General features: G+C 41.6%; 2 protein-coding genes across 4 annotated transcripts in view; both read left to right on the top strand.

Annotated features, from left to right (window-relative positions):
* srebf2 (sterol regulatory element binding transcription factor 2) overlaps positions 1-22,189 on the top strand; it is a 76,097-nt gene extending 53,908 nt beyond the window's left edge. For 2 of the 3 annotated variants that reach the window (XM_078532052.1, XM_078532054.1), the window contains exons 13-19: positions 1,381-1,474; positions 2,941-3,050; positions 3,714-3,846; positions 4,845-5,013; positions 11,670-11,855; positions 15,387-15,498; positions 20,068-22,189. In XM_078532052.1, the coding sequence (XP_078388178.1) occupies positions 1,381-1,474; positions 2,941-3,050; positions 3,714-3,846; positions 4,845-5,013; positions 11,670-11,855; positions 15,387-15,498; positions 20,068-20,288 (1,025 nt within the window). In that variant the 3' untranslated portion in view covers positions 20,289-22,189. The remainder of the gene's footprint in view (positions 1-1,380; positions 1,475-2,940; positions 3,051-3,713; positions 3,847-4,844; positions 5,014-11,669; positions 11,856-15,386; positions 15,499-20,067) is intronic. The other variant, XM_078532053.1, reaches the window with a different exon arrangement.
* A 2,753-nt stretch (positions 22,190-24,942) lies between these two features.
* On the top strand, positions 24,943-25,356 carry LOC144669492 (profilin-3-like). Its single transcript, XM_078531961.1, has one exon. The coding sequence runs from the start codon at positions 24,943-24,945 to the stop codon at positions 25,354-25,356; it is 414 nt and encodes a 137-aa protein (XP_078388087.1).
* The last annotated feature ends 1,074 nt before the right edge of the window (positions 25,357-26,430 follow it).

The following is a 26,430-nucleotide window of genomic DNA, read 5'->3' as shown; positions in this document are numbered from 1 at the left end:
AGTGCCAACCTCGGCAAACTGACCGCCTCTCAGTAGAACAAACTCTCCTCCCCTAAATGAAAAAAAAATCTGCAGCTTTTCCAAAACCTTTTAATGGTTTACCATTGTTCTGTTGAGATGATGGACCATGACCCATAGTCCAGGCAATAGATTTTTTTTGATTTTAAAAAAAAAGCAAAATAAATCAGGAGGTAGCCATTATGTGAAACCATGCTTGGATTAAAGGTACGAGAAGATGTGTAGAAGTAAGGAGATATATGGCAGCATTTTCGTGCCCATATGGAGGGTGAATACAAACATTCTGCACATTCGTGCCACCTGGTTTGGGTGTTGCTGACAATGCCAGCATTTGTTGCCCTTCCCTAGTTACCCTTGAATGAGTGGCTTGTTAGGCCATTTCAGAGGATAGTTAAGAGCCAACTGGCACTCTCCTCTAAGAGTTGCTTGGCTTTGGCAGGCGAATGGCTTGGGTTGGGGCTGTCCAGTGGATGTCAGGGTGGTGAGGTCCCAGCCGACGGCAGCAGTGTCAGGCCCGATCCGGAGCAGTGGGGGTTGCGTGGTGTGGTCCTGAAGTCAGGTCAGGTGGCGGAGGCAGTGTCAGAAACAAATGCAAGCTCGTAATGCAAGGCTGACCAACTCTTTGAGAGTGAAATAAAGGGATAACCTGTCATGGGTGGTGTCGTACGAGCGGGGTGGGGGGGTGGTGTTGCCAGAGCTGTTAGAGCAGCTAACGTAAGGAGAGCAGGTACTATGCATGTACGGAATTTAAAGGTCTGAATTACGGGATAAACAGCATCCCAGCACCATGCAGCCCAGGGCAGTGGACTCGCGTTACGATTGTCCCGTATCTAAGGGACAATTGGTCACCCTGATCTGGAGTCACATGTAGGCTAGACCGGGTAAGCATGCCAGATTTCCTTCCCTAAAGGAGATTTGTGTACCAGACAATTGACAATTTACGACGATTGATGCAATGTTCAAAGCAGAGGTCGATAAATTTCTAGATACCATTGGCATTAAGGGATACGGGGATAGTGCAGGAAGATGGCGTTGAAATAGAAGAACCGGTTAAACGGCGGAGTAGGCTCGGGCTGAATGGCCTACTCCTGCTCCTATGTTTCATGGCCACCATTACCAAAATTAGCTTTGAATTCCAGATTTTATTAATTGAATTTAAATTCTACCAGCTGCTGTGGCGGGATTTGAGCCCATATCCTCTGAGCATTAGCCTGAGCATCTGGATTACTAGTCCAGTGACATTACCACTACACCACCATCTCCACTGTAACCTATATTATCCGTAGTAGTCCCTTCCATCCATTTCCAACTGGAAATGGCCACTTGTGATACAGTATTACTTACTTACTTTTTCTCTTTCAGTGGATCCAGTAGCCCAGGTGAACCAAGCATTTTGTGAAAATCTGCTTGAAAGAGCTGTATACTCGCTACTCAAGCCAGAGACCGAGGAAACTGGGTATGTTCAATAGCCTCGCTGTCCTAATGTGCATGTTTGGGGCGGGGTGAGGTTAAAAGAGGTAGGTGATTATGAGTTTAGTGTATAGTGGAGAATTTAGTAAACCATTTCCCGCACTTTCTCAGTGGTAATTAGTTTTGTGGAAGATTCCATAATCCCTTCAAACCCGTTACTTTTTAGGAGGGAGAAGAGTTTTGTAACAAGTTATGGTGTGACCAAGGAATGTAGCACAACTATAATATTTATTGAGATGATCTGCATTTTTTAACTTCTAAGTATGAAATACCTGAAGTCAGACTTGCCTTTATTTTTAAATAAGTGATGCATGCTTGAAGTTATGATTCATTGTTCAGTCCTGACGTGAACCTGTCACCATAACAAAATGTCTATCAGGGACCTGTAATGCTGTAGCTTTATCTTTCTACCCTGAATAGCTCTGTTGGCACAAACTGAATACATTATAATATGGGGAAGTATGTGCTTATTCACTTTAGTTGTAAAAATAGAAAAGTAGATTCTTCTTTAAAAGACGTGAAGTTTGTAAATGTTGATGTACAGAAGAGCATGAGTGTGCTTGTAAGAGGAACGCAAAGTTAGCCTGTAGATGCTGTAAGCAATTAGCAAGTTGGCCTTTATTGCTAGGGTATACGAGTACAGGAATAAAGAAGTCTTGCTACAAAATGGCAGGATTTTCGTGAGACCACATCTGGAATACTGTGTGCAGTTTTGGTCTCCATATTTAAGGAAGGATATACTTGCATTGGAGGCAGTGTAGTGAAGGTTCACTAGATTGGTCCCTGGGATGAGAGGATTGTCTTAGTGTGAGAGGCTGAGTAAATTGGGCCTATACTTTGAGTTTAGAGGAATGAATGGTGATGTTATTGAAACATCAAGATTCTGAAGGAGCTTGACAGGGTAGACACTGAAATGGTGTTTCCTTTGGCTGGGGAATCTAGAACACCAGGACACAGTCTCAGGATAATGGGTAGATAATTTAGGACTGAGATGAGAAGAATTTTTTCACTCAAAGGGTTGTGAATCTTTGCAAATCTCTACTCCAGAGGGTTTTGGATGCTCCGTTGTTGGCTACATTTAAGTCTGGAATAAACAGATTTTTGGTCTTCCAGGGATTCAAGGGATGTGGGGAGTGGGCAGGAAAGTGGAGTTGAAGCCCAAAATCAGCCATGATCATATTAAATGACAGAACAGACTCGCTGGGCCATATGGTCTACTCCTGCTCCTATATCTTGTGTACGTGTGTCCCTTTGAACAAAGGCTGCACATCTGAAACGATGCTGCCTGATCTTTAAGTGTTTGCAGCATTTCTTATTTTTTTTCTATAGAAATGTAAGCTGCTGTTGAGTAAACTTACATTTTTATTAAGGTTTTTTTTTGTGTTAGCAGGATCATTAAGTTCCTAATTTAATAATTATAGTATATTAACCAAGATATATCATCTATTGCAGGGAGTTCTGTAATGCCTTTGAGTACTTGCAGTTACTTAACACTTGTGCTGACACAGCCAGGAGTTTGACCCAGGCATTTGCCACAGATGCCAGTCTGAGAACAACCACAGGTGAGAATATAGCCTGTGAACGATCGGGCTTTGAGATAACTCGGTTTCAATAAGTTTAAGTGAGCTGAAGTGCAGTATTTTTTTAACAACAGTATTAGATGACCATTCTAGCTATCAAGTCCACTCCCTCCACAGGCTATGTACATTCCTCATGAATGAATAACTTAGCAGTTAGGTTCTAGTAGCAATTAATTTTCGGAATCTGTTTCAATTTCTATTCACCCCGCACGCCATCTTCCATGTGTTTGAACAACTGAAACTGCTAAAGTAAGATCAGAGTCTGCAACAAAGCCACTTGAAATAATTGGAGGATGATCTTCAATCTCCAATGAACAGAAAGAATGCTTTGTGTGAAAACCTAAAAACATATTTTATATTTATACGAGCAGCTTATGATCAAATAGTCATTTGGTAGTATAGAACTTGAGTATTGCTGAAAAAAGACATTTTGCTGAGGCTTTTCGTCTTGCATGCATCAGGACAATTGCAAGAATACCAATGTCGGGAAGCAGTAACTTTACACTGTATGAGAAGCGATTGCTGATTGGCTGGCAAGTGGACTCTCCTTCAACAAAATGCCTTTTTTCAGCAATACTCAGCTTATGATCATTAGAATACAGTAATTGCATGTGCCTGTAAATTCACCCTCTGTTACATCGTCAGGTCCGGACCCTGTCAGTAAGTGGTGGACAGCGGTTGTTACGTTTGCTGTATACTGGCTTCAGGGTGACGATTCAAAGGCTAAAGGATTGTCTACTAAAGTGGAACGAATCCCCAAGTCCCTCCAGATGTCTGAGTAAGTTGGTTCTTCTCGTCTTTACAAATCGTGTCCGGCTGAAGGACGATGCTTTTACGCAATGGTGAACTGTTTTGGCTGTTTTGAAATAATTCTCTTCCATCAGTAGAGTTTCACTATCAGAATGTTTCACTTTAAAGGAAAGTCCTTTGCCAAAGGAGTTATTGGTTTCTTAAACGTGGGAACGGAAGAGGCCTTTCAGCCCCTCGAGCCTGCTCTGCCATTCACTTAGATCAAGGCTGATCTGAATCCCATCTCCAATTACCCCACCTTGGTTTCCTAACTCTTAATACTCTTGTCTAATAAAAATCTATCAATATTAGTTTTAAAATTGGCTCTTGTCCTCAACAGATTGTTGGGGGAGAGAGTTCCAGATTTCCACTACTCCTCTGTGAAGAATCGCTCACTGACATCACCCACCCCACTCCCCACAATGGCTTAGTTCTAATTCTAAAGTTTGCCCTCTTATTCTAATTTCTCCCACCAGAGGAAATAGTTTCTGTCTGACAACCTCATCAACTCATTTAATTATCTGAAACGCCACAATTAGATTACCGCTTAATCTTCTATTCTCAAGGGAATACAAGCCTAGTCTATGCAACCTGTCCTCATAACTTAGCCCTGGTATCTGTAACTAAATTCAATTCCATAATTTTATACCATTGCTTCCCCAAAAACCTAAATCACAGCTTGAGAGTTTTGTGGTGATTCATGGTCATATTTGCATTACGCGCTTTCACTTGCCACATTGGGAAACTTGCCAGTTTTGGGAAATGATAGCCCTGAAGGCAAAAACATTGGTCTCTTTCTGTGCCAAAGTTCCATTCAGTGTGTAAAGCCATGGGGAGCTTCAATTAGTATTGTTTCATTTTGCAGCCTGCCCTCCAGTTCCAGTAAAAACCAACTGATCCAACTCTCTCAAAGGACGTACCATTTTTATGGTACGCCCGCTATTAGCTAACTGGTTTCCTCATTGTGCCCAACAACTCTCTTTCTAGAAGCCCGCTGCCAAAGGCAATTCTTCACGTTTATAAGGCTATGCAAGCAAGCCTGTTGGGGAAACGAGATGCTCATCAGACAACATTTATGCACTGTGAGAGGGCCAGTGGATATCTATGGAATACCTTGACTGTCTCCAGCCCACACCAGGATACCAACCTGCATAAGGTACGGTATTGGTTCCTTGATTTCATCCCACTTCAGGATGTTGTTTGTGTGTTGAAGCAGCAGGTTTGCTTTGCTGCACCTGCAGTTCCATAACCCTGCAAATCTGCTTCTGCAGCAGTAGAAATTCTGCTTTTGGGAGGGAAGTGAGTATATGCAGGTCCAGGGAAGAAGTTTGCTCAGGTCTTTCAGAAAGGAGACAGATGGTGGCCTCTGTGGTGCATTGTAGTTGCATTGCATGTGCCAGCGATGTTGTGCAATGTGTCTGCAGTGCAATACAAAGGTATACCCTGCGCATCGAGATATGAACATATTTTACAATTATTGAGGTTTTCAATTTGTGGCCAGCGATATCCCTTCAACAAAAGGCACAAAATGCATGATTTTTAGCACAGCGCTTCTGGGAATTTCTCGGCGATCTCCACACTCCTAACATGTTTGTGAAAGTTAAATTAAGTCTACAGCACTAAACCAGGCCATTTAGCCAAACTGGTCATTGCATGTGTTTATGCTCCACACAAGTCTCTTCCCACTCTTCCTCTTCTAACCTTATCTGCGTGTCCTTCTATTCCTTTCTCCCTCATGTGTTTATCTAATTTTCCCTTAAATGCATCTATACTATTTGCCTCAGCCACCCTTTGTGGTAGTAAATTTCACAGTCTAACCACTCTCTGAAGTGATGAGGTTTCTCCTGAATTTCGTTATAGATTTATTGTTGGCTTTATGTTTATGACCCATATTTTTAGTCTCCTTCACAAGTGGAAATACCTTCTCTACATCTATAAATGGAACACCTTCATAATACTGTTTCGGGTCAACCCTCAGACCTGTCTGAGCGCCAGCCTGTTCAGCCTCTCCTGTCAGTTTTGGTACTTCTTTGTGAATCGTTTTTGCATTTCTTGCAGTGTGTCTCTGTTCTTTTTTATGATATAGAGTCCAGAACTGTGCACAGTACTTCAAAGTTCATTACAGGTTTAATTTCTCTGTTTTTCAATTCAATCCCTCTAGAAATGAACTCCATTGCTTGGTTTGCTTATTTTTAATGGCCTCATTAACCTGTGTTGCTATTTTTAGTGTTTCTGCATTGAAAAGTCTTGCCTTGCCTTTGGCGATCACTAATTTACAGGGAATGCTATAAAACTGTACTATCACCCTCTTTCACCTCTGTGCCTCTACAAGGTACAATTTCAGCAATTAAATTTGCCTTACATGGATAAAATTAAAAATTATCAAGAGATAAGTTTCAATACCTATAAGGTAATTTCCCCCAATTACCTTATATCCGTGTCCTCTGGTTACCAACCAACCTCCCAGTGGAAACTGTTTCTCCCTATTCATTCAATCAGAACCATTCATTATTTTGAACATATCTATTATTATTTTTTCGTTATCCTTCTCTGCTCTAAGGAGAACAATCCCAGCATCTCTAATCTCTCCACGCAATTGAAATCCCTTATCCTTGATGATATGCTAGTAAATCTCCTCTGCACCCTCTCCAAGGCCTTGATATCTTTGCTCTATTGTGATGCCCAGAATTAGATACACTACTCCTGCTGAGGCTAAACTGGTGATTGAGAAAGGTTGAGCATAACTTCTTTGCTCTGCACTCTATGCCTCTATTTATAAAGCCATGGGTCCTGTATGCTTTTCTTTGTGAGCAGGCTTATCAACTTGTCCTTCTGTCTACAAAATTTTGTATCTCTCTGTTCATGCACCCCATTTAAAATTTTAGCTGATATCGCTTCCCCTCATTCTTTCTTCCAAAATGTATCACCACACTTCTCTACATTAAATTTCATTTGCCATGTGTCTGTCCATTTCACCAGTCTATGTCCTCCTGAAGTCTACTGCTACCCTCCTTGCTGTTTACTGTATTTCCGAGTTGCGCGCCATTTGCACGTTTTAAATTATGCCCCGTATACCCTAGTCCAGGTCATTAATATATCAAAATGTGCAGTGAACCTAATACTGACCTCTGAGGGACATCATTGTATACTTCCCTCCAGGCTGAAAAACAACTGCTCATCACTACTCTCTCCTTTCTGTACCTGAGCCAGTTTCGTACTCACACCTCTAATCCCATGGGCTTCCAAATTACCAACATGTCTAATATGTGGTACTTTATAAAACAACTTTTGAAAGTCTTTGGGTAAAAAAAAACCTGAAAATGCTGGAAAAACACAACAGGTGTGTCAACAGATGTTTCTGCAAAGATAACCTTGTCTCAACACTTTTCTCCAATCTGCAGAAAAGTTATTTTGAAATGCTGACAGTCATACGATGTATTTCTAGCATTCTCTGCATTTATTTTCGATTTCTAGCATTTGTGGTTTTTTGTTTTCATCTCTCCTTTGATTTAAAGATATGGCACCACTAATCTACTAGTGTTTAGAACACAAAAACCTTACATCCTTTAATGGAAGCTTGGTGTTGTTCACAGCCTGAGTTCTGATCAGCTCTTCTGCCACTGAAACCCTTATCCACGCCTCTTAATTTCAGACTGGACTATTTCAATGCCCTCTAGGTGGGCTTCCTAACCTCCATCTTCCATAAAATTAAGTTTGTCCAAAACTCTGTCCGTATCCTGACTCTTGCAAGACCCATTCACCCATCATCCTGTGCTCACTGATCTACTGATTGACTCCCAGTCCACCAACATTGCAAGTTGTAAAATACTTATCCTTGTGTTTACATCCCACCATGGCCTTGACCCTCCCCCATCACTGCAGCCTCCTCCAGCTCTACAGTTTTGGTCCCTTGTGCATCGTTTTTTTTTTTTGGTGGCCATGCTTTTGGCTAAGTGGGCCCTAAGCTTTGGAATTCCATCGCTAAACCTCTCCACCTCTCACTTCTCCTTTAAATTGCTCCTTAAAACCTACCTCTTTTGACCAAGCTTTTAGTCATCTACCCTAAAATCTCCTTGTGTTGCTTGGTGTCAAATTTTGTCCTGACAACATTCCTTGTGAAGCACCTTGGGGGTGTTTTGCTTTGTTAAAGTTGCAATATAAATGCGAGCTATTGTAGATGATTTTCCTCTTCAGCATCTGAACGTGGAGGAGATTCAGGGAAAGGTGCTTCCAGCTTGTAACAAAAGCAAGCTGTTAAAAACAATGCAGCGTACTGCCTATTATATATTCAATGAGATCTCTGCTCATCAGCACTTTCAGAACATTAAATCTGGACAGGAGTATGGTACATGTTTAAAGTGCTAGATAGCTTTATTGAAATACTACTCCGGGATTAGAGGAGGTGGAACAGCACGTCACAGTCCTGAATGCAATTAGTTGGTTATTAGCAAATGCCTAAATCAGTCCTTATAACCAAAAGTTTGCCATAGTTCTGAATATTGTACCTTATTAGAGCTACTGAATTTTAGAGTGCAGAAGGAAAATCTCTGAAAGATCTTGTTCTGTTTTATTGGCTATTTTCATGCCCTTTATCAATTTCTCTTTTTACAAGCTGGGTTATGATTCTACAGCTCTCCGAGTCCAAACAACCCTAAATTACCTTTTGTCATCTTCAATTTCCTGTTAATCCTGCACACAGTTAACTAGCTATGGCAAAGACAGACCATAAGACAAAGGAGCAGAAGTAGACCATTTGGTCCATCAAGTCTGCTCTGTCATTCAATGAGATCATGGCTGATCTGTTAATCCTCAACTTCACTTTCCTGCCTTTTCCCTATAACCCTTGATTCCCTTACTGATTAAAAATCTGTCTGTCTCAGCCTTGAATATACTTCATGACCCAGCCTCTAACAGCCCTCTGCAGTAAAGAATTCCACAGATTCAGTACCCTCTGAGAGAAGAAATTCCTCATCATCTCTGTCTTAAATGGGTGACCCCTTACTCTGAGATTATGCCCTCTGGTCCTAGACTCTCCCACAAGGGGAAACAACCTCTCAGCATCTACCCTGTCAAGCCCCATAACAATCTTATATGTTTCAATAAGGCCGCCTCTCATTCTTCTAAACTCCAATGAGTACAGACCCAACCTACCCAACCTCTCCTCATAAGAAAATCCCTCCATACCCGGGATCAGCCTAGTGAACCTCCTCTGGACTGCCTCCAATGCCAGTATATCTTTCCTTAGATAAGGGGACCGAAACTGTTCATAGTATTCCAGGTGTGTTCTAACTAGTGCCTTGTATAGTTTTAGCAAGAGTATTTTTATACTCCATTCCCTTTGAAATAAAGGCCAACATTCCATTTGCCTTCCCTATTGCCTGATGAATTTGTATGCTAGCTTTTTGTGATTCATGCACAAGGAGCCCCAAATCCCTCTGTGCTGCAGCTTTCTGCAGTCTTTCTCCATTTAAATAATATTCAGCTCCTCTCTATTCTTCCTGCCAAAGTGCATAACCTCACATTTTCCCACATTATATCCCATCTGCCAAGTTTTTGCCCACCCACTTAACCTGTCTATATCCTTCTGTAGACTGTGTCATCATCACCTCTTGCCTTCCCACCTATTTTTGTGTCATCTGCAAACTTGGCGATAGTACATTCTCTTCCCTCGTCCAAGTCATAATTGTGGCCCCAGCACTGATCTCTGTGGCACTTCACTAGTTACAGGTTGCCATCCTGAAAATGCGCCCCCCTCCTTATCCCAGCTGCCTTCTATTAGTTAGTCAATCCTCTACCCATGCTAATATACTACCCCCAACACTATGGGCTCTTATTTTATTAAGTAGCCTTATGTGCGGGACCTTATCAAACACCTTTTGGAAATACAAATATATTACATCTACTAGTTCCCTTTTATCTACCCTGCTTTTTACCTCCTCAAAGAATTCTAATAAATTTGTCAGGCATGATTTCCCCTTCATGAAGCCATGCTGACTCTGCTTGATTATATTATGTATTTCTAAATGCTCTGCTGTTACATCCTTTATAATACTCTCACATTTTCCCATTGACAGATGTCAGGCTTTCCCAAAGGAAAACCCCAAGCCATTTTCCTCCTCTGCTTTTGAGATGCTGCGTTTGTTGCTAACAATATGCATGCACAGTCCTAATGTTTTACTCCATTACTTCATTGCAAGCGACAGAGCAGGCAGTGGCCAGGAGCAAAGATGGCATTGCTCAAATCATCACGGCTGTGTTTTAGGTGGTGTAGTTTTCAGCATGCTATGTTTGGCTGGCTAAGTTTGAATGCGTTTTTAAAAATACCCTTTTGGTGTTTTAGAGAAAACAGAGGGGAACTTACGAAGGAATTGGGAGTTTTAAGACCCAGATCCCTATCTCGTAATTTAATTAGTGCTGGGTACCAGATGTGGGGGAGAATTCTGTGTATGAACTCTTAAGTTGTTTGGAGCTGGGAGTTAGTGTTTCAGTGATATCCTGTGACTGGGTTAAACACTCTTTTGTCACAAAGGAAACTCCAGCAGGTTTTGGTGACAGGCTGGGTGCAGTGGAGTGACATCATTGGATTTCTGCACATTTGCGGACCAGTCGGATATTGGCGGGCATTTTGCATTGACAGGAGACAGTGCTTTTGAGAAGGTGCCTGACTCCTGCATGAATTTTAACTTCCATCCTGATTGTGTGACATCAAACATTAATGTTCCAATACTGTGCGCTACTCACTATCCCAATTATAATTTAAATGAATGTTATTGAAATCGATGGTTTCTCATTAACTCTTGTTAATGGCTACTGACTAAGCAGTTAAGCAGGCTGTCTGTAAAATATCTTGTAATTACCCATTGTTCACAGTTGCATATCCAGTAACATTTGGCTTTTTGAACCGATGCTGAATTTTACTACCCAGAGTTCTGTAACTTTGTTAAAACAAGTCAATTGTGGTCAGTTGGTAGCATTCTCACCTCGGAGACAGAAGGTTGTGTTCAAGAATAAAAACTGAAAATGCTGGAAATACTCAGCGGCAGCTGTGGAGAGAGAAACATTGTTAATGTTTTATGTCTGTGTTCAAACCCTACTCTGGAGACTTGAACACAAAACTAGGTTGGTACTTACCTGCAGTACTGAGGGAGTGCTGCACTGCCAGAAGTGCCATTATGAAACTGTTTAGACGGAATGAAAGATTCCATGGCACACTTTTTTGCAGAGCAGCATTCATCCCTCAATACAATTAGACTGTTTAACAGATAATTCATGTCATTACTATTTGTTGTATTTTACTAAGCGCGAATTGTGTGCGACTTCTTCCTGCAAGATAGCAATAATCACGCTTGAAGATGAGTTTATTAGCATGCAGTGCCTTGGGAGGACATAAATACATGGGTTTAAAATTGAATGCAAATATCCTTTTTATATGCAAGTCTAGTGTTGAATCAATGTATCAGTAAAACTTATAACCATAAGCTGCAATTTATGCAAAAATATGTAAAACAAATAAGGAAGTGGATAAAATTCCAGCTTTTGAACATCCGAGACGATTTCTCATTGTAATACCCCTTTAACATGAATGAAAATAGGATTTATTTTGAGCAGTGAAGTAAATATATCAAATCACTAGTCTGTTGTAAAAGTTTTTTTTGTGTCCAGTCCAATTTTTGTAAGCTGAATGGTTGGTACAAATTCTTTTTTTTAAAAACAATAATGTTGAGACAAGCTATTGAACAAGTCGGGGGGGAGGGGAAATCCCATCTCTCTGTCCTGTCCGAAGATAACATGCTGTTTCTTTCTTCTTGGCAGGCCGTGCAGCTGTTGGTCTGTGACATTTTGCTTTCAATTCGTACAACGTTGTGGCAGAAGCAGGCGAACTCCAGCCAGGCTGTGGGTGAGACTTACCAAGCTTCAAGTCTAGAACTGAAAGGATTCCAACGGGACTTGAGCAGTCTCCGGAAGCTTGGCCAGACATTTAAGCCTGCACATCGTAAGGTAAGCAAACAAAGCCACGGGCCTTGGTTAACTTACGGAGTAACTTGCCCCAAGGTGGAAGATTATGGGCACACTGCCCCAAATATTTTTTCTAATAAAATCGTACCGCTGTTCATAAGCTAAAGTACAACTGGCCCAAGTAAATTTTATGCTAATAGAGCCAGTTTATTCCAAGCCATCGTGTGTTTTTACTGCAAGTAGCACTTCTCAAATACTTACTTGCAGTGCTTCCCAAATCTTTTTCTGCTGTGACCCCATTTTAATGCTTCACACTTTGTGTGACCCCAGGGTGAAAATTAGGGTGGGGAGGGTGGGTAAGGGGGAGAATTGTTGAGCAGGGTAGGGCTCAAACAGTAGGGATACAGACACTACCATTTTGCAGGCTTTCCAATATAGTACTGAGGGAATGCTACATTGTCACAGATGTTAGATGTATATAAACTGTATGCAGGTGGTGGGCATTAACAGGAGAGTCACTTGTGCTCCTGTAACAAGGTACAACTGAAATTGTGGTCGTTGGATTAGGAGGTGCATATTTGTAATGTGTAACTCTTCCAAATAATTGCTTATAAAAGTGTGTAAAGATTGGCTTCAGTTCACCACTTGGTTTTCTGGTGTAGAACAGGAGACGCTTTCTTTCACTTGAAATATTAAACCACAAGAGCAGGAGTAGGCCATTTGGCCACTCAAGCCTGCTCTGCCATTCAATAAGATCATGACTGATCTGATTGTGGCCATAACTCCACTTTCCTGCTTGACTCTGTAACTCTTCACTCCCTTGGCAATCAAAAATCTGTCTAACTCAGCCTTGAATATATTCAATGATCCTGCCTCCACTGCTCTTTGGGGAAGAGAATTCCAAAGACTTCGGAGAGAAGAAATTTCTCTTCGTCCCAGTTTTAAATGGGAGACCCCTTATTTTTAAGCTATGTTCCCTAGTTCTAAACTCCCCCATAAGGAGAAACATTCTCACAGCATCCACCATGTCAAGTTCCCTCAGGATTTTAAGTGTTTCAATACAATCACCTCTCATTTTTCTAGACTCCAATGGGCATAGACCCAACCTGCTCAGCCTTTCCTCGTAAGGACTCCCAGGAATCAGTCAAGTGAACCTTCTCTGAACTGCTTCCAATGAAATTATATCCGTTAAGTAAGGAGACCAAAACTGTACATAGTACTCCAGATGTAGCTCCCCCACAAGGCCCTGTACAGTGGTAGCAACTCTTCCCTGCTTGTACACTTGATTCCTCTTATAAAAAATTAAATGCCAACATCCCATTTGCCTTCCACTTGCAGTACCTGGTGCGAGGTGTAGCCTGCGCTCTTAGGTGTATGCAAAACATCCCACTGCACTATTCTTTTTGAAGAAGAGCAGGGGTGTTCGCCTTGATGTTCTGGCCAATGTTAATTCCTCATTCAGCATCACTGAAAAACGATTATGTAGTCATTCAAACATTGATGTTTGCGGGAGCTTGCTGTGTGCAAATTGGCTGCTGCCTTTCCTACATTACAGCCGTGATTACGCTTCGGAAGTACTTCACCAGCTGTAAAGTACAACAGCGTATTACGAAGCCGTGAAATGCTCAATAGAAATGCAAGCCTGTTATTTTTTTTATACCACTAAATGCTGCCAAACTTGCATTGATGGTGAGTTGTTTCAACGACAGTATTGCAGAAACGATTTTTAATGAGTACATATAGCAATGAATACAGGCTTCCTCCAGTAGAATTTCATTTACATTTTTTTCAATTAAATGCAATAAGCAGAAATGGGTCAGATAAAATAAAGGGATATTGATTTTTAACAGCTGCTATCTTCAGGACAGCTCAAGAATGATCAGCTGTAACGTTCGCACATTCGTGTTTGAGTTCCTTAGCATGTCCTCACTTCATAAAACTGCCCCTCGTTAAGCAGAAACTTGGCAGACTAACTCCGAACCTTAAAGGTGTCCAGTGTGGAAAAGATAAATGTTATATTACTGTAGTAGAGGTGCTCTTCTGTACTCATGCTACCTTTTTTTTTTAAGAAAAGCATTTTATTCATTAACACAAACCTATCTCATTAAGGTGACCAGTGGTATTGAGAAGTGTTTTCATTAGTGAGGAAAAATTGGACTTGTCACATGTACCTCTTCCACAACCCTCAGAACTCGGGTCTGAACTGACATCACAATCCTAAAGGTAGCATAACCTAAAGCATATGGTGAGAAAGTACTCTAAAAGGAGGGTATCTCGTCCTCTGAAGGACATGTAGCTGCTTTAATGTATGCCCTTCCCTTGCTCATATACAATTATGAGGAGAGACTTAAGGTAGCCAGACTATTTCTACTGGTGCAGAGGCAGCTAAGATGCTATTTAATCAATTTTTACAAAAATTATTCAAGGCTTTGGTAAAGAGAGGTTATTTCTCCTGGGTGGGGAGTCAATGATGATGGTTGAGGTTGAATTTATTTGGTCAAAGGTCATGAAAAGCAGCGTGCGATTGAGGCAGAGACCCTTGCACCTTTGAAAGGAAAATTGAATAGATGTTTGAAACAGAGGAAGGTACAGAGCGGAGAGAGCACAGAGCTGGAATTAGTTTCGGATTGTTGTAGCAAAGAACCAACTTGGAAAAGAATATTGCCACATACTGTGCTGTAAATTTCTATGATTTTTCGAAATAACTAATTCAGAAACAACTTACATTTGTATAGCGCCTTTAATGCTGCAAAATATCCTAAGGTGGCTTCACCAGAGCGTTATCCAACAAGGTCTAAAGTGGAGCCACATCAGGAGATTTTAGAACATGTGGCCAAAAACTTGGCTGAGGAAGTAGGTTTTAAAGAGCGTCTTAAAGGAGGAGAGAGAGATAGCGAGGTGCAGCAGTTTAGAAAGGGAATTCCTCAGGAGTGCCTCAGGCAGCTAAAGGCAAAGTGTCAATGGTGGAGTGATGAAAATTGGGATACGTAACAGGCCAAAATTGGAGGAAAGCGGAGAGTTTTTTTTAAAGCCCAGTATTTGTTGCCTATCCCTAATTGCCCTTGAGCTGAGTGACCTGCTAGGCCATTTCAGAGGGCAGTTCAGAGTCAACCCCATTGCTGTGGGTCTAGAGCCACATGTAGGCCAGACCAGGTAAGGACGGCAGATTTCCTTCCCTAAGGACATTAGTGAACTAGACAACAATCTCACCATTACTAGGACTAGTTTACAATTCCAGATTTTTATTAATTGAATTTAAATTCCCTCAGCTGCCATGGTGGGATTTGAACCTGTGTTCCCAGAGGCCTGAGATTATTAGTCCAGTAACATTACCACTATGCCATCATCTCCCTTTATCTTGAAAGGCTGTGGGGATGGAGGAGATTAGAGATAGGGAGGGGCAAATACATGGAGCAATTTTAAAACAAAAGGATGCAAATTTTAAAATCAAAGTGTTGCTGGGCTGGGAGCCAATGGGGAGATGGGTGTCAAGTGTAACATTCTGTCAGATTATACAATTATTGTGTGCTTAATAGTTTTGTTTTGTTTCACACTCCTACTGTGTTTTTTTAGATGTTTTTGCATGAAGCGACTGTACGATTGATGGCAGGTGCAAGCCCAACTCGAACCCACCAGCTTTTGGAGCACAGTCTGAGGAGGCGAACATCACACCCCATCCAACAAGGTGAACACATTTTCTCCCAGTAGGCCAGATGCCACTGCTAGAGGTTCTTGTGTACAGTCCAGTAGGTCCTCCTGACAAGAGGTCGTATTATTGCAGATAGAAACATCGGCCAGGGCTTTCTGGCCCCGTTCGTGGTGGAACCCGCCGCGGGAAACTTGGCTGCTCAGCCAAAAGCCCATTGACTTTTGTCAGGACCGCACGATCCCAGCGGCAGGCGGAAAATCCTGCCCATCATCTCGCTTTTCAACAGTTTGAAGACTTTTTACAATCTATACGTAGCCTTGTATCTTTTGTTTTGCCTTTTCAGCTGTGCTTTGGTCACCTTCCTTAAGTCTTCCGTCTCCTGTTTAGAGTTCCTTTGTAAAGTGCCTTAGGGCTATCAATTGTGTAAGTTACTAAATAAGTAGTACAGTAACATTTTCGAGCAGAAAAAGACCTTTGGTCCATCTAGCTCACCGACCTACAGTAGTCCCTTGGTGCATTTCTAATAATCCTGAATCCCATTTATTGAAGTTCCTTCTTGAAATCCATTTAAAGTTTCTTGTTCCACCACCCCTGCCAGTGATCTGTTCCACATACTTACAACAACAACATTGCATTCATACAGCACCTTTTTAACATCATAAAAATGTCCCCTAGAGCTTCACAGGAGCATTTTCAGACAAAATCTTACACCTAATATCTCCTTGGAGGTCATCTCGTCCTCTGCTGAACATGTAGCTGCTTTAATGTACTGCACTTGCTCATTTATAACTATGTGGAGAGGCTTGAATCAAAATACGAACATACGAATTAGGAGTAGGAGTCGGCCCCTCGAGCCTGCTCTGCCATTCAATAAGATCATGGCTAATCTGAATGTAACCTCCCCAACCATTACATCTTCTTTTATACTCTGTACTACTGTGTAGTTACAATCAGGGGGCCTGTACACCACTCCCACAAGTGACTTCTTGCCTTTATCATTTCTCATCTCAACCTAAACCGTCTCTACGTCCTGGTTTCTTGAACTTAGGTCAACTTTCTCTAATGTGCTAATACCATCATTAAATAACAGAGCCACCCCTCCACCTTTTCCTAACTCCCTGTCCTTCCTAAAAGTCACATACCCTTCAATATTCAGATCCCAATCTATGTCATCTTGTAGCCTTGTCTCTGAAATGGCTATCAGATCGCACTTATTTGTTTCTATTTGCGATATCAGTTCAATGTTTTAAATTATTAAAGGTTCTGGTAGGGAGAGGCTATTTCTCCTGGATGATGGTTGAGGTTGAATTTATTTGGTCAAAGATCATGAAAAGCAGTGAGTGGTTGAGGCAGAGACCCTTGCATCTTTGAAAGGAAAATTGAATAGATATTTGAAACAGAGGAAGGTGCAGAGCGGAGAGAACATGGAGCCGGAATTAGTTTTAGATCATTACAGTAAAGAACCAGCCTGGAAAAGAAGTTTGTTGCATAAGGAGGTATTAGGACTGGCGACCAAAACTTGGTCAAAGAGATTGATCTTCAGGTGCATCTTAAAGGAGGCAGAGAGCTTTGGGAGGGAATTCCAGAGCTTGGGGTCCAGGCTGTTGAAGGCACAGCTGCCAACAGTGAACCAGTGAAAATTGAGGATGCGCAAGAGCCCAGAATTGGAGGAGTAAAGTGATCTCAGAAGGTTGTAAAGCTGAAAGAGATTAGAAATAGGGAAGGTGAGGAAATAGTTTCTTTCGACCTACCCTGTCAGTTTTTGATTTTAAAACCAAAGTATTGCAGGGCCAGGAGCCAGTGAGCACATAGGAGATGGTTGAACAGGACTCGTTCTTTAATAATTTGTTCTTCAAACACCTCAATTAGACCCCCCACTGTGGCTTCTATACTCTAGAGAGTGCAAGTCCAGTCAATGTGTCGACTATGCCTTATTATTTAACCCTTTAAACCCTGTTGTCATTCTGGTGAATCTGTGCTGTACCTCTTCCAATGTCAGTAATATCCTCCCTGTGGTGTGGTGCCCAGAACTGAACACGGTACTAAAATTGTACCTTCAAAATTAAGGTCTGGACATTAAGGTCTGGAAAGCACTGCCTGAGAGTGTGGTGGAGGAAATAATCAGCCTTAGTGTTTTCTGGACTTGGAGCCCTAAATCTCTTGGCTCCTCCATAGTTTTTGGCTTCCCATCATTTAGAAAATACTCTGATCAATCTTTCTTATGTCTAAAGTGAATGATCTTGCACTTCACACTGCGCTCCATCTGCCACAATTTTGACCCTCACTTAATGTATCGCTGACCCTTTATAACTTTCTTCTTCCATCTACACCATTGATGCTATCAGCAAATTTGAATATATGGCTTTCTGTTCCTTCATCTAAATCACTGATAAATGTAGTGAAAAGCTGAGGCTCCGGTACAAATCCCCGCTGGATACCACTAATCATCTTAATAACAAATCCCAGTAACTTCTCACAATAGAATTTCGTAGTTTACTTCTCCAATCCTCCTTAAATAATGGAGTGGCATTGGCAATTTTCTAATCCAAGAAGAAAATCAAGAGAGTTTTGCAAGATCCTGGAAAGAAACAGAAATACTTAGGGTGGTATCAGTAAATAGACAAATAACCTCTCTAAAAAGTTTAAGATTATCATGGAGCAAATTTGTGAGCTGTAATTAATAATGAGCAAATTGGGGACCTGATAGCCACAGATGTGTTTAAAAAGGCGCAGGGCCTCAACAATTTGTGTTTGTTTTTCCTCTGTGCCACACGTCAGGACAACAGGCACACGATTTCTGTCACAACTTTTGTTTAGGTGCCAGCCATGTTTCAGTTGGTAACACGCTTACTTCTGTATCACAGGGCTTCGGGCTCAACCCTGTGATACACTCCGCAGCCGACACTCCAGTGCAGTACTAAGGAAACGTTGCGCTGTTGAAGGTGCTGTCTTGCAGCTCAGACCTTAAACCAAGGCCCCCATCTGCCTGCTCAGCTGGATGTGAAAGATCCCATGCCACTATTTTCACAGAATCAGAATCAGAATTGTTACACCGCAGTGGAGACCATTTGGCCCATCACGTCTGCACTGGCTCTCCGAATGAGCAGTTCGCCTCATACCATTCCCCTGCCTTCTCCCCCTGACCCTGCGAGTTCTTCCTTTTCACATAACAATCTAATTACCTTTTGAATGCTTTGATTGAACCTGCCTGCACCACACTCTCAGGCAGTGCGTTCCAGACCTTAACATCCAGACCTTAATTTTGAAGAAGAGCAGGGAAATTATCCCCAGTGTCCTGGCCAGTATTTATCCCTCCATCAACATCACTAAAACAATAATCAGGTCATTATTACATTGCTGTTTGTGGGAGCTTGCTTGCTGAGTGCAAATGAGCTTCCGCATTTCCTACATTATAACAGTGACTACACTTAAAAAGTACCTCATTTTCTCTAAAGTGCTTGGAGACCTCTGGTGGTTGTGAAAGGCACTATATAAATGCAGGTCTTTTTTTCTTTCTCTTGACTGCATTTCATATTTGGTTAGGAGACCTGTGTCAGGTGAGGTGCTGATTACACCTTCCCTGAGGCAACTTTAGAAGCTTCCGGCTTCCTTTCAGCTATGTGGCATTTTCGATTGTCCTAAGACTGTTTGACTGTTGTCCAGCGCGAAAGTGTTTGAGTACAGTACAAGTTAAGGATGAAATTTAAGCTGGAGGAAGAGGATCAAAATTTAAAACCAACTTTTAATCACAAACCTAGTATTCCTTCCCGAAACAGTGGCCTTTTAAAATGACAAATTTTAAGCATATGTATTCTTGAATATTACTGAAAAGAGAAACAGGTCTTTGAAGTTTTTCATCTTGCACTGATCAGAACAAACACAAGAATGCCAAATTTCAGACGATCACAACAATTTATACTACAAGAGAAAAGGGTGCTGCTTGGTTGGCAAATTGACTCTGGTTGGCCGAGGTGTTGTCATGGAAAAAGCAACGGGGAACTACAGGCCCCCCCACCCTCAAGCACCATGTTCAAATCTTGCACCATTTTTGAATTTCCCAAGAGCTTGGGGAGCCTATAGTTCCCCTTGTTGCTTTCTGCACGGCGGCGTCTCGGCCAATCACAGTTGACTTGCCAACTAATCAGTACCCTTTTCTCCTGTAGTATAAATTGTTGTGATTGTTTGAAATTTGGCATTCTTGTGTTAGTCCTGATGAGTGCAAGTCGAGAAGCTTCGAAAACATGTCTCTCTTTTCGGCAATATTCAAGTTCTGTATTGTCAAGTGACTGTTCATATGCATTCTAAGAAATTCAATGCACGCCCTTTGTATTTTATTGTAATGAAGGTATTGGTTTATTTTAAGCAATGAAGCAGCTCTGTTACAATAGCAAACAATAGAATCACAGCGTGGTTTAGCACTTGCTGATATTCACAAAGCAAAATTTTGAGGTCAGTTTTTTTTTAGAAAATTTGGAGTACCAGACACAGCACCACAGAAGGCAGGTTCACAACAATCTGTACGTGTTTGGAACTCCAGTAAATTAACCTATATTTAGTGAAAACGGTTGAAAAATATTTTATGCTTCATTTTTTTTTTATTTACAGGTGAATTGGACGCTCTTCCAGGCCAGAGAGAGAGAGCGACAGCCATACTCCTGGCATGCCGACACCTTCCCCTCTCGTTCCTCTCTTCTCCGGGTCAGAGGGCAGTCATGCTGGCTGAGGCTGCACGTACACTGGAGAAACTCGGAGACAAGCGGTCTGTCAGTGACTGCCAGCAGGTGATCATGAAACTGGGCAGTGGCACCACAATCGCAGCAAGCTGATAAACGCAATGCTACTCTCCAGTCTGCAGTAAATGTCTTCTACCCCCTGACTGGATCGTACTGTCATGCCCTTAAACAATGAGCGAAGGCACCAGCAGGTGTTTTAGAGCCTACATGATTTCCCTCTGGTAAAATGCAGTTTGGCAAATTCACTGGAAAAGATATTTTCGCAATCTTTCTTACCGCTAAGATCACTGTTTGAGCGTGAAGGTTGCTTTTCACGGAATGCTAATGATGGTAATCGAGTAGTTCACTCCTGCGTGATCCAGAATCATCATTAATTTGCACCCTCCCTCCTATTTTCCCCACTGATCTATCTAATACTTGTACACTATCGAAGAGGACTATCAGCAATTTGTTGCCTTATTTGTTCCTCACAGTCCTATTCTCTCAAAGCTGCAGTTCTCAATCAGAGGGTACAGTCGGCTGGTATCAAAATCCCCATTTGCCTGATATTTTAAATAATTTATTAAATTGTTACAGTCTCATACTTTACTCTTGAATGGTGTTAAAGTCTTGGGAAAGTATTTTATCATGTGGACAGACATTTTTATATGTAGGTTTCAAGAATTTTTTTTTAAAAAATCAACGCTCATAAAAGCCAAACGAGTTTGTCCATTTTTAGATCAGCTCTGTCTAACTGCTTTCTCACCGTGTAATCTTAATACCTTAATAATCTTAATGTTCACAGAGGCATCGGATTTACCTTTCAGCCCACTTTTGCACCCTGCTTCTATGGCCTACCCTGGTAACTTGTTCCACAACTTTGTTACCGTTTAGGTAAAAATTGCAGGATGTGTTTATTGCTGCTGCATTTTAATGAGACTGTGTTTATTTTTTACTGTTTCAAGTTCCCAGGATCAGTTTTAGTCCTGGCTGATTCATAGTTTAAATGCTTGAGCAGCTCCTCCCCTGGAAATATCCAAGAGATGTACAATACCAATCTTTATGGAAATAGCTAAGTTTTTAAAAGTCTTGCTTTGTAATTCCCTGGCACTGATGCGCACCAGTAAATGTGGGCTGATGCTTGTCTCAAATGGGCGACTCCACTTAGCCCTGGTCAAAAAAACTCTCTAAGTCACATTAAGCTTCAGTCTAAAAGGTAACGTAAGGCAGATAGATTTGGCGTAGTGTAAGTGTAGGATTGATTGGACATCATAGAAACAGTCCTTGCATGTTGACACCAAACACACGGTGGTCAATGCTTCTAACTTACATGTGCAAATCCAGTTGGCACTAACACTTATGTTGACGGACTCATGCACTTTGAAGTGATAAAGCCACAATTGCTGATTTTAATGGTATGAAGCACAGGACAGGAGGATAAAAGGTGATTTTATATCTTTGTGGTTTTTTTTTACAACTTTTAAATATCAATAATTGTATAAGCAAAGCCAAAAAAAAAGTGCCATAGAAATGAATGGTGGGAAGTCCTAGAGGTGACTTGTGAGAGTGACCCAGTCGACCTAGCCAGCAACAAAGGGGTTACAGATGCAAATCCACTGCACAATTTCGCAGTTCAATAAATGGAAAAGTAGACCCATATTACCCAGTAATCATATCAAAACAGAAAGGTACATGTAGACAAGACATGACTGCAGTTTTCTGTACAAGGAACAATGCAAAGACTACATAAGAGGCGGGCTGCCCGGTTAAATAGTTCAGATTTCCAGCATCCGCAGTGTTTAACTTTTAAATAGTTCTGACTATGACTTTCCTCTGCATCATTCTTGCTGTAAATATTTAGAAAGTGCAAGTAGCTTGTAGTTTCTTTCCTTGGTTGGACACGTGGAAACATTTTTCTAATTATGGCTGGTATTTTATTTAGTGGATAAATATCATGAATGTGTAGAATGATTTTAAGGCATTTTTTCCATGGAATAAAATACTTCAGTACCGAATGGTCTGTTTAGAATTGCTTATTTTGTGACAGGGACATGATCCATATCTTTGTTTTCTTTTACTTGCCCTGTTTACCTCCATTGTGCCTTTCTCCTACCCCATTCCAAATGATTCCTTTCCCACATGTCTGGTCTCCAGTGTTTTCCCCCCTCTCCGGGATTGAGGAGTCAACGTTGTGCTGATCCATAAGCAGAATGTGCTGTTTCCTTTAGTTGACTGGGAGGACCCGCATGGCTATAAGCAATAGGAGAAATAATGGGGGCTTGTAAGAAAGGTACTGCAATAATAGTGGGTGATTTTAATCTTCATAAAATTGGATGCATCAAATTGGTAAAGATAGCGTGGAGGATGAGTTCATAGAATATATTCAGGACAGTTTCTGAGAACAATTTGTTCTGGAACCAACCAGGGAGCAGGCTATATTAGACTTGGTAATGTGTAATGAGACAGGATTAATGAATTATCTCATAGTCAAGCATCCTTTAAGTAAAAGTGATCATTAGCTGATAAAACTTCATATTCAGTTTGAGTTGAGAAAGGTGGGTCTAAAATGAGTGTCTTAAACTTAAAAGAAAGCAGTTACAAGGGTATGAAGACAGAGTTGGCTGAAGTGGAATGGAAAAATGGGTTAGATGGTAGACAAGCAATGGCAGAAATTTAAGAGATATTTCATAACTCTCCACAAAGATATATTCCATTGACAAAGAAAAACTCTGAGAAGGATACAGCAACTGTGGCTAACGAAGGCAGTTAAGGATGGTATCAAATTGAAAGAAAAGACGTACGATGCTGTGAAGATGAGTGGTAGTGCAGAAGATTGGGAAATTTTTAGAAACCAGCAGAAGACAACTAAAATAAAAAGGAGGGAGAAATTGGAATATGAGAGAAAACTAGCAAGAAAACTAAAAACAAAGTAAAAGCTTATGCAAATATATAAAAAGGAGTAGCTAAGTTGGTCCCTTAGAGGATGAGACTGGGGAATTAATAACGAGAACAGGGAAATGTCAGAAACTGAACATATTTTGTATCTGCCTTCAAACTAGATGACATAAAAAGCGTCCCAAGAACAGTAGAAAATCAGCAGGCAAAAGGGAGGGAGGAACTTAAAACAATCACAATCACTAAGGAAAAAGTACCAGGAAAACTAAAAACTGATTAGCCTGCATCCTAAGGTCTTAGAGATAGTGGTAGTAATCTTCCAAAGTTCCCTAGATTCTGGAAAGGCGTGTGGATTGGAAAACCACTAATGTAACACCTCTATTCAAGAAAGAAGGGAGACAAAGCAGGAAACTATAGGTCAGTTAGCCCAAAACCTGTCATTGGGAAAATGCTAGAAGCCATTATTAAGGAAGTACCCTGTAGTGGCAGGACATTTAGAAAATTATAATATAGTCAGGCAGTCAGTATGGTTTTGTGAAAGGGAAATCATGTTTGATAAATTTATTAGAGTTTTTTGAGGATGTAATAAGCAAGGTGGATAAAGGGGAACAAGTAGATGAGTTTTTGAATTTCCAAAAACCATTTGATAAGATGCCACATAAAAGGTTACTGAACAAGATCCTGTGGTGTTGGAGGTGATATGTCAACATGGATAGAAGATTGGCTAACTAACAGGAAATAGAGTTGAGATAAATGGGTCACTTTTAGCTTGGCAACTGTAACTAGTGGAGTACCACAGGGATCAGTGCTGGGGCCTCAATTAGTTATAATCAATATTAATGACTTGATCAAGGGACTGACTGTATTGTAGCCAAATTTGCTGACAATACAAAAATAGGTAGAAAAGCAAATTGTGTGGAGCAAACAAAGAATCTGCAAGGGGATATTGATAGGTTATGTGAGTGGGCAAAAGTTTGGCAGTTGGAGTATAATGTGGCCATGATCTTGTTGAATAGTAGAGTAGGCTCAAGGGGCTGAATGGCCTACTCCTGCTCCTATTTATGTTCTTGTGAGTCAAAAGTGCCATTTAAGATTGGGTAATTACAGTCTAGCACAGCACCAAACTGCTCTTAAATGAGCACTAATGGCACAGGACATGAAAAATACTGCATAGAATTTACAGCACAGAAACAAGCCAATAACGCAACTAGTCCGTGATGGTTTTTATGTTCCACAAAAAGCCTCCTCCCACCCCTTTTCATCTAACCCAATCAGTATAACTCCTATTCTTTTCATCCTCTTGTTTACCTAACCTCCTGCAATAATGCACCCTGCAGGAATGCCTCAGCAATGCTATGGGGTAGCGAGTTCCACATTCTCACCATTCTCTGGATAAAAAAAGTTTCTCCTGAATTCCTTATTGGATTTATTAATGACTATCTTATATTGATGGTCACATCCACATCGAAAATATCTTTACATTTATCCTATCAAACGCTTCCAAAATTTAAAGACCTCTATCAAGTCACTCTGATCAATATTGATTAATAATCAGTTTTAACCTAAAACTGTTCCACTCAATCAGGGCACGCTATTTATTTACTAACTAATTCAATGGACCATTTAGTCTCAAAAACCTGTCTTATATAAATATACCCAATATCCTATTTGGCAACCAGCTCTCATAAAACCATCTGACGTCTATAAAAAGGGTATCATCTTTATGATGTCATGAATATTGCCATTTTGATGTCACAATGATGTGTCACTTTACAAAGTTGTTGCCCATTAAGTATTTTCACATTAATGACCAGCTGTTGGTGAGACATCAAGGAGAGGTGTGTTTGAAACCAATCTGCGATCCAAGGGCAGGATGTCTGACTGGAAGAATTACATCAACATGATACTGAAGGATAAGAACGTGGAAGATGCCGCCATTGTCGGCCACGCTGACAACAAGTCCGTCTGGGCGTCCAAACCCGGTGGAGTGCTGGCCGCCATCTCCCCGCAGGAGGTTAGCCTGTTAGTGGGGCAGGACCGCAAGGCTTTCCTACAAACTGGCATCACCATCGGGGGGAAGAAATGTTCCATCATCCGGGACAACCTCATGGTCAACAATGACGGAGTGATGGACGTGAGGATGAAGGGCGGTCAAGGCAAGAGCATCTGCATCGGCAAAACCATCAAGACCATGGTGTTTGTGATGGGTAAAAAGGGGGTTCATGGCGGAGCGCTCAACAAGAAGGTTCACGAGGTGGCCAACTACCTGAAACAGAGGGGAATCTAAAAAGCTGCACGTCAGGATTCTTTGAGCATAGGGATTTTTAAACTGATAATAAAATATACTTGAATACAATCTTTTATTTTCATAGTGCCTGATTTTCAGCTAGAGTGAACCCACACCACTCCCAGGCAGCAAGAGTAACCACACCCATACCCACTCCAAAAAGGAAATGACATCTCCAGATAGTAAGAACGACCCTCCCAAGCAGAAAATAAATGTGACCCCCGCCCAGACAGAAAGATTGAGCCACCCTCCCAGACAGTGAGTGATCAATCATCCCCAGTGAGAGTAAATCCTCCTCCTAAGAATAACCCTCTCCCAGATAGTTAGTGACCTCCAGACATTGAGAGTGACACCTCCACAGTGACCCTAGACAGTTAGGTGAGCCCCCCGAGAGCGATGTGACCCACCCTGTCAGAGTGACCATGCAGACTGAGTGACCCCAGAGTAAATACCAGACTGTGACCCCCCCAAGATAGTGAGAATGACCACCCAGATAGAGATCTTCAGATGGTGAATGACCCTCATTCAGAGTGACCCCCAGATAGAGGGAAGCCAAGACAGTGAGTGACCCCCAGACAGAATGAGTTACCTGAGACAGAGAGTGATTGCCAGAGAGAGTGTGACCACCCAGACTGACCCCCCAGAGTAAATACCAGACAGAGTGGCCCTTAGAGGGACCGCCAGAGAGTGACCACCCAGACTGAGTGACCCCAGAGTAAATACCAGTGAGTGATCCTCAGACAGTGAGTCACTGCCAGACAGTGAGTCACTGCCCGACAGTGAGTGACTGCCAGGGAGTGACCCTCAGACAGAGTGTGACCAACCAGCCTGAGTGACCCCCAGAGTAAATACCAGACGGTAAGTGACCCCCCAGACAATGAGCAGCTGGAAGTGAGTGAACTGCAGAGTGGCCCTCAGACTGAATGTGACTCTCAGAAAGTGTGTGACTGCCGGACAGTGTGACCGCCAGAAAGAGAGTGACCTTCAGATTGAGTGGCCCTTAGAGAGTGACCCTCAGTGATTGACCCTCAGACAGTGAATGACCATCAGACAGAGTGAGTGAGCCTCAGACAA

This window comes from Cetorhinus maximus, chromosome 29, assembly GCF_964194155.1.
Source record: "Cetorhinus maximus chromosome 29, sCetMax3.hap1.1, whole genome shotgun sequence".
Lineage (NCBI taxonomy): Eukaryota > Metazoa > Chordata > Chondrichthyes > Lamniformes > Cetorhinidae > Cetorhinus > Cetorhinus maximus.
The sequence above is the reverse complement of the archived record's forward strand: the minus strand, read 5'-3'. Positions and strand labels throughout refer to the sequence as shown.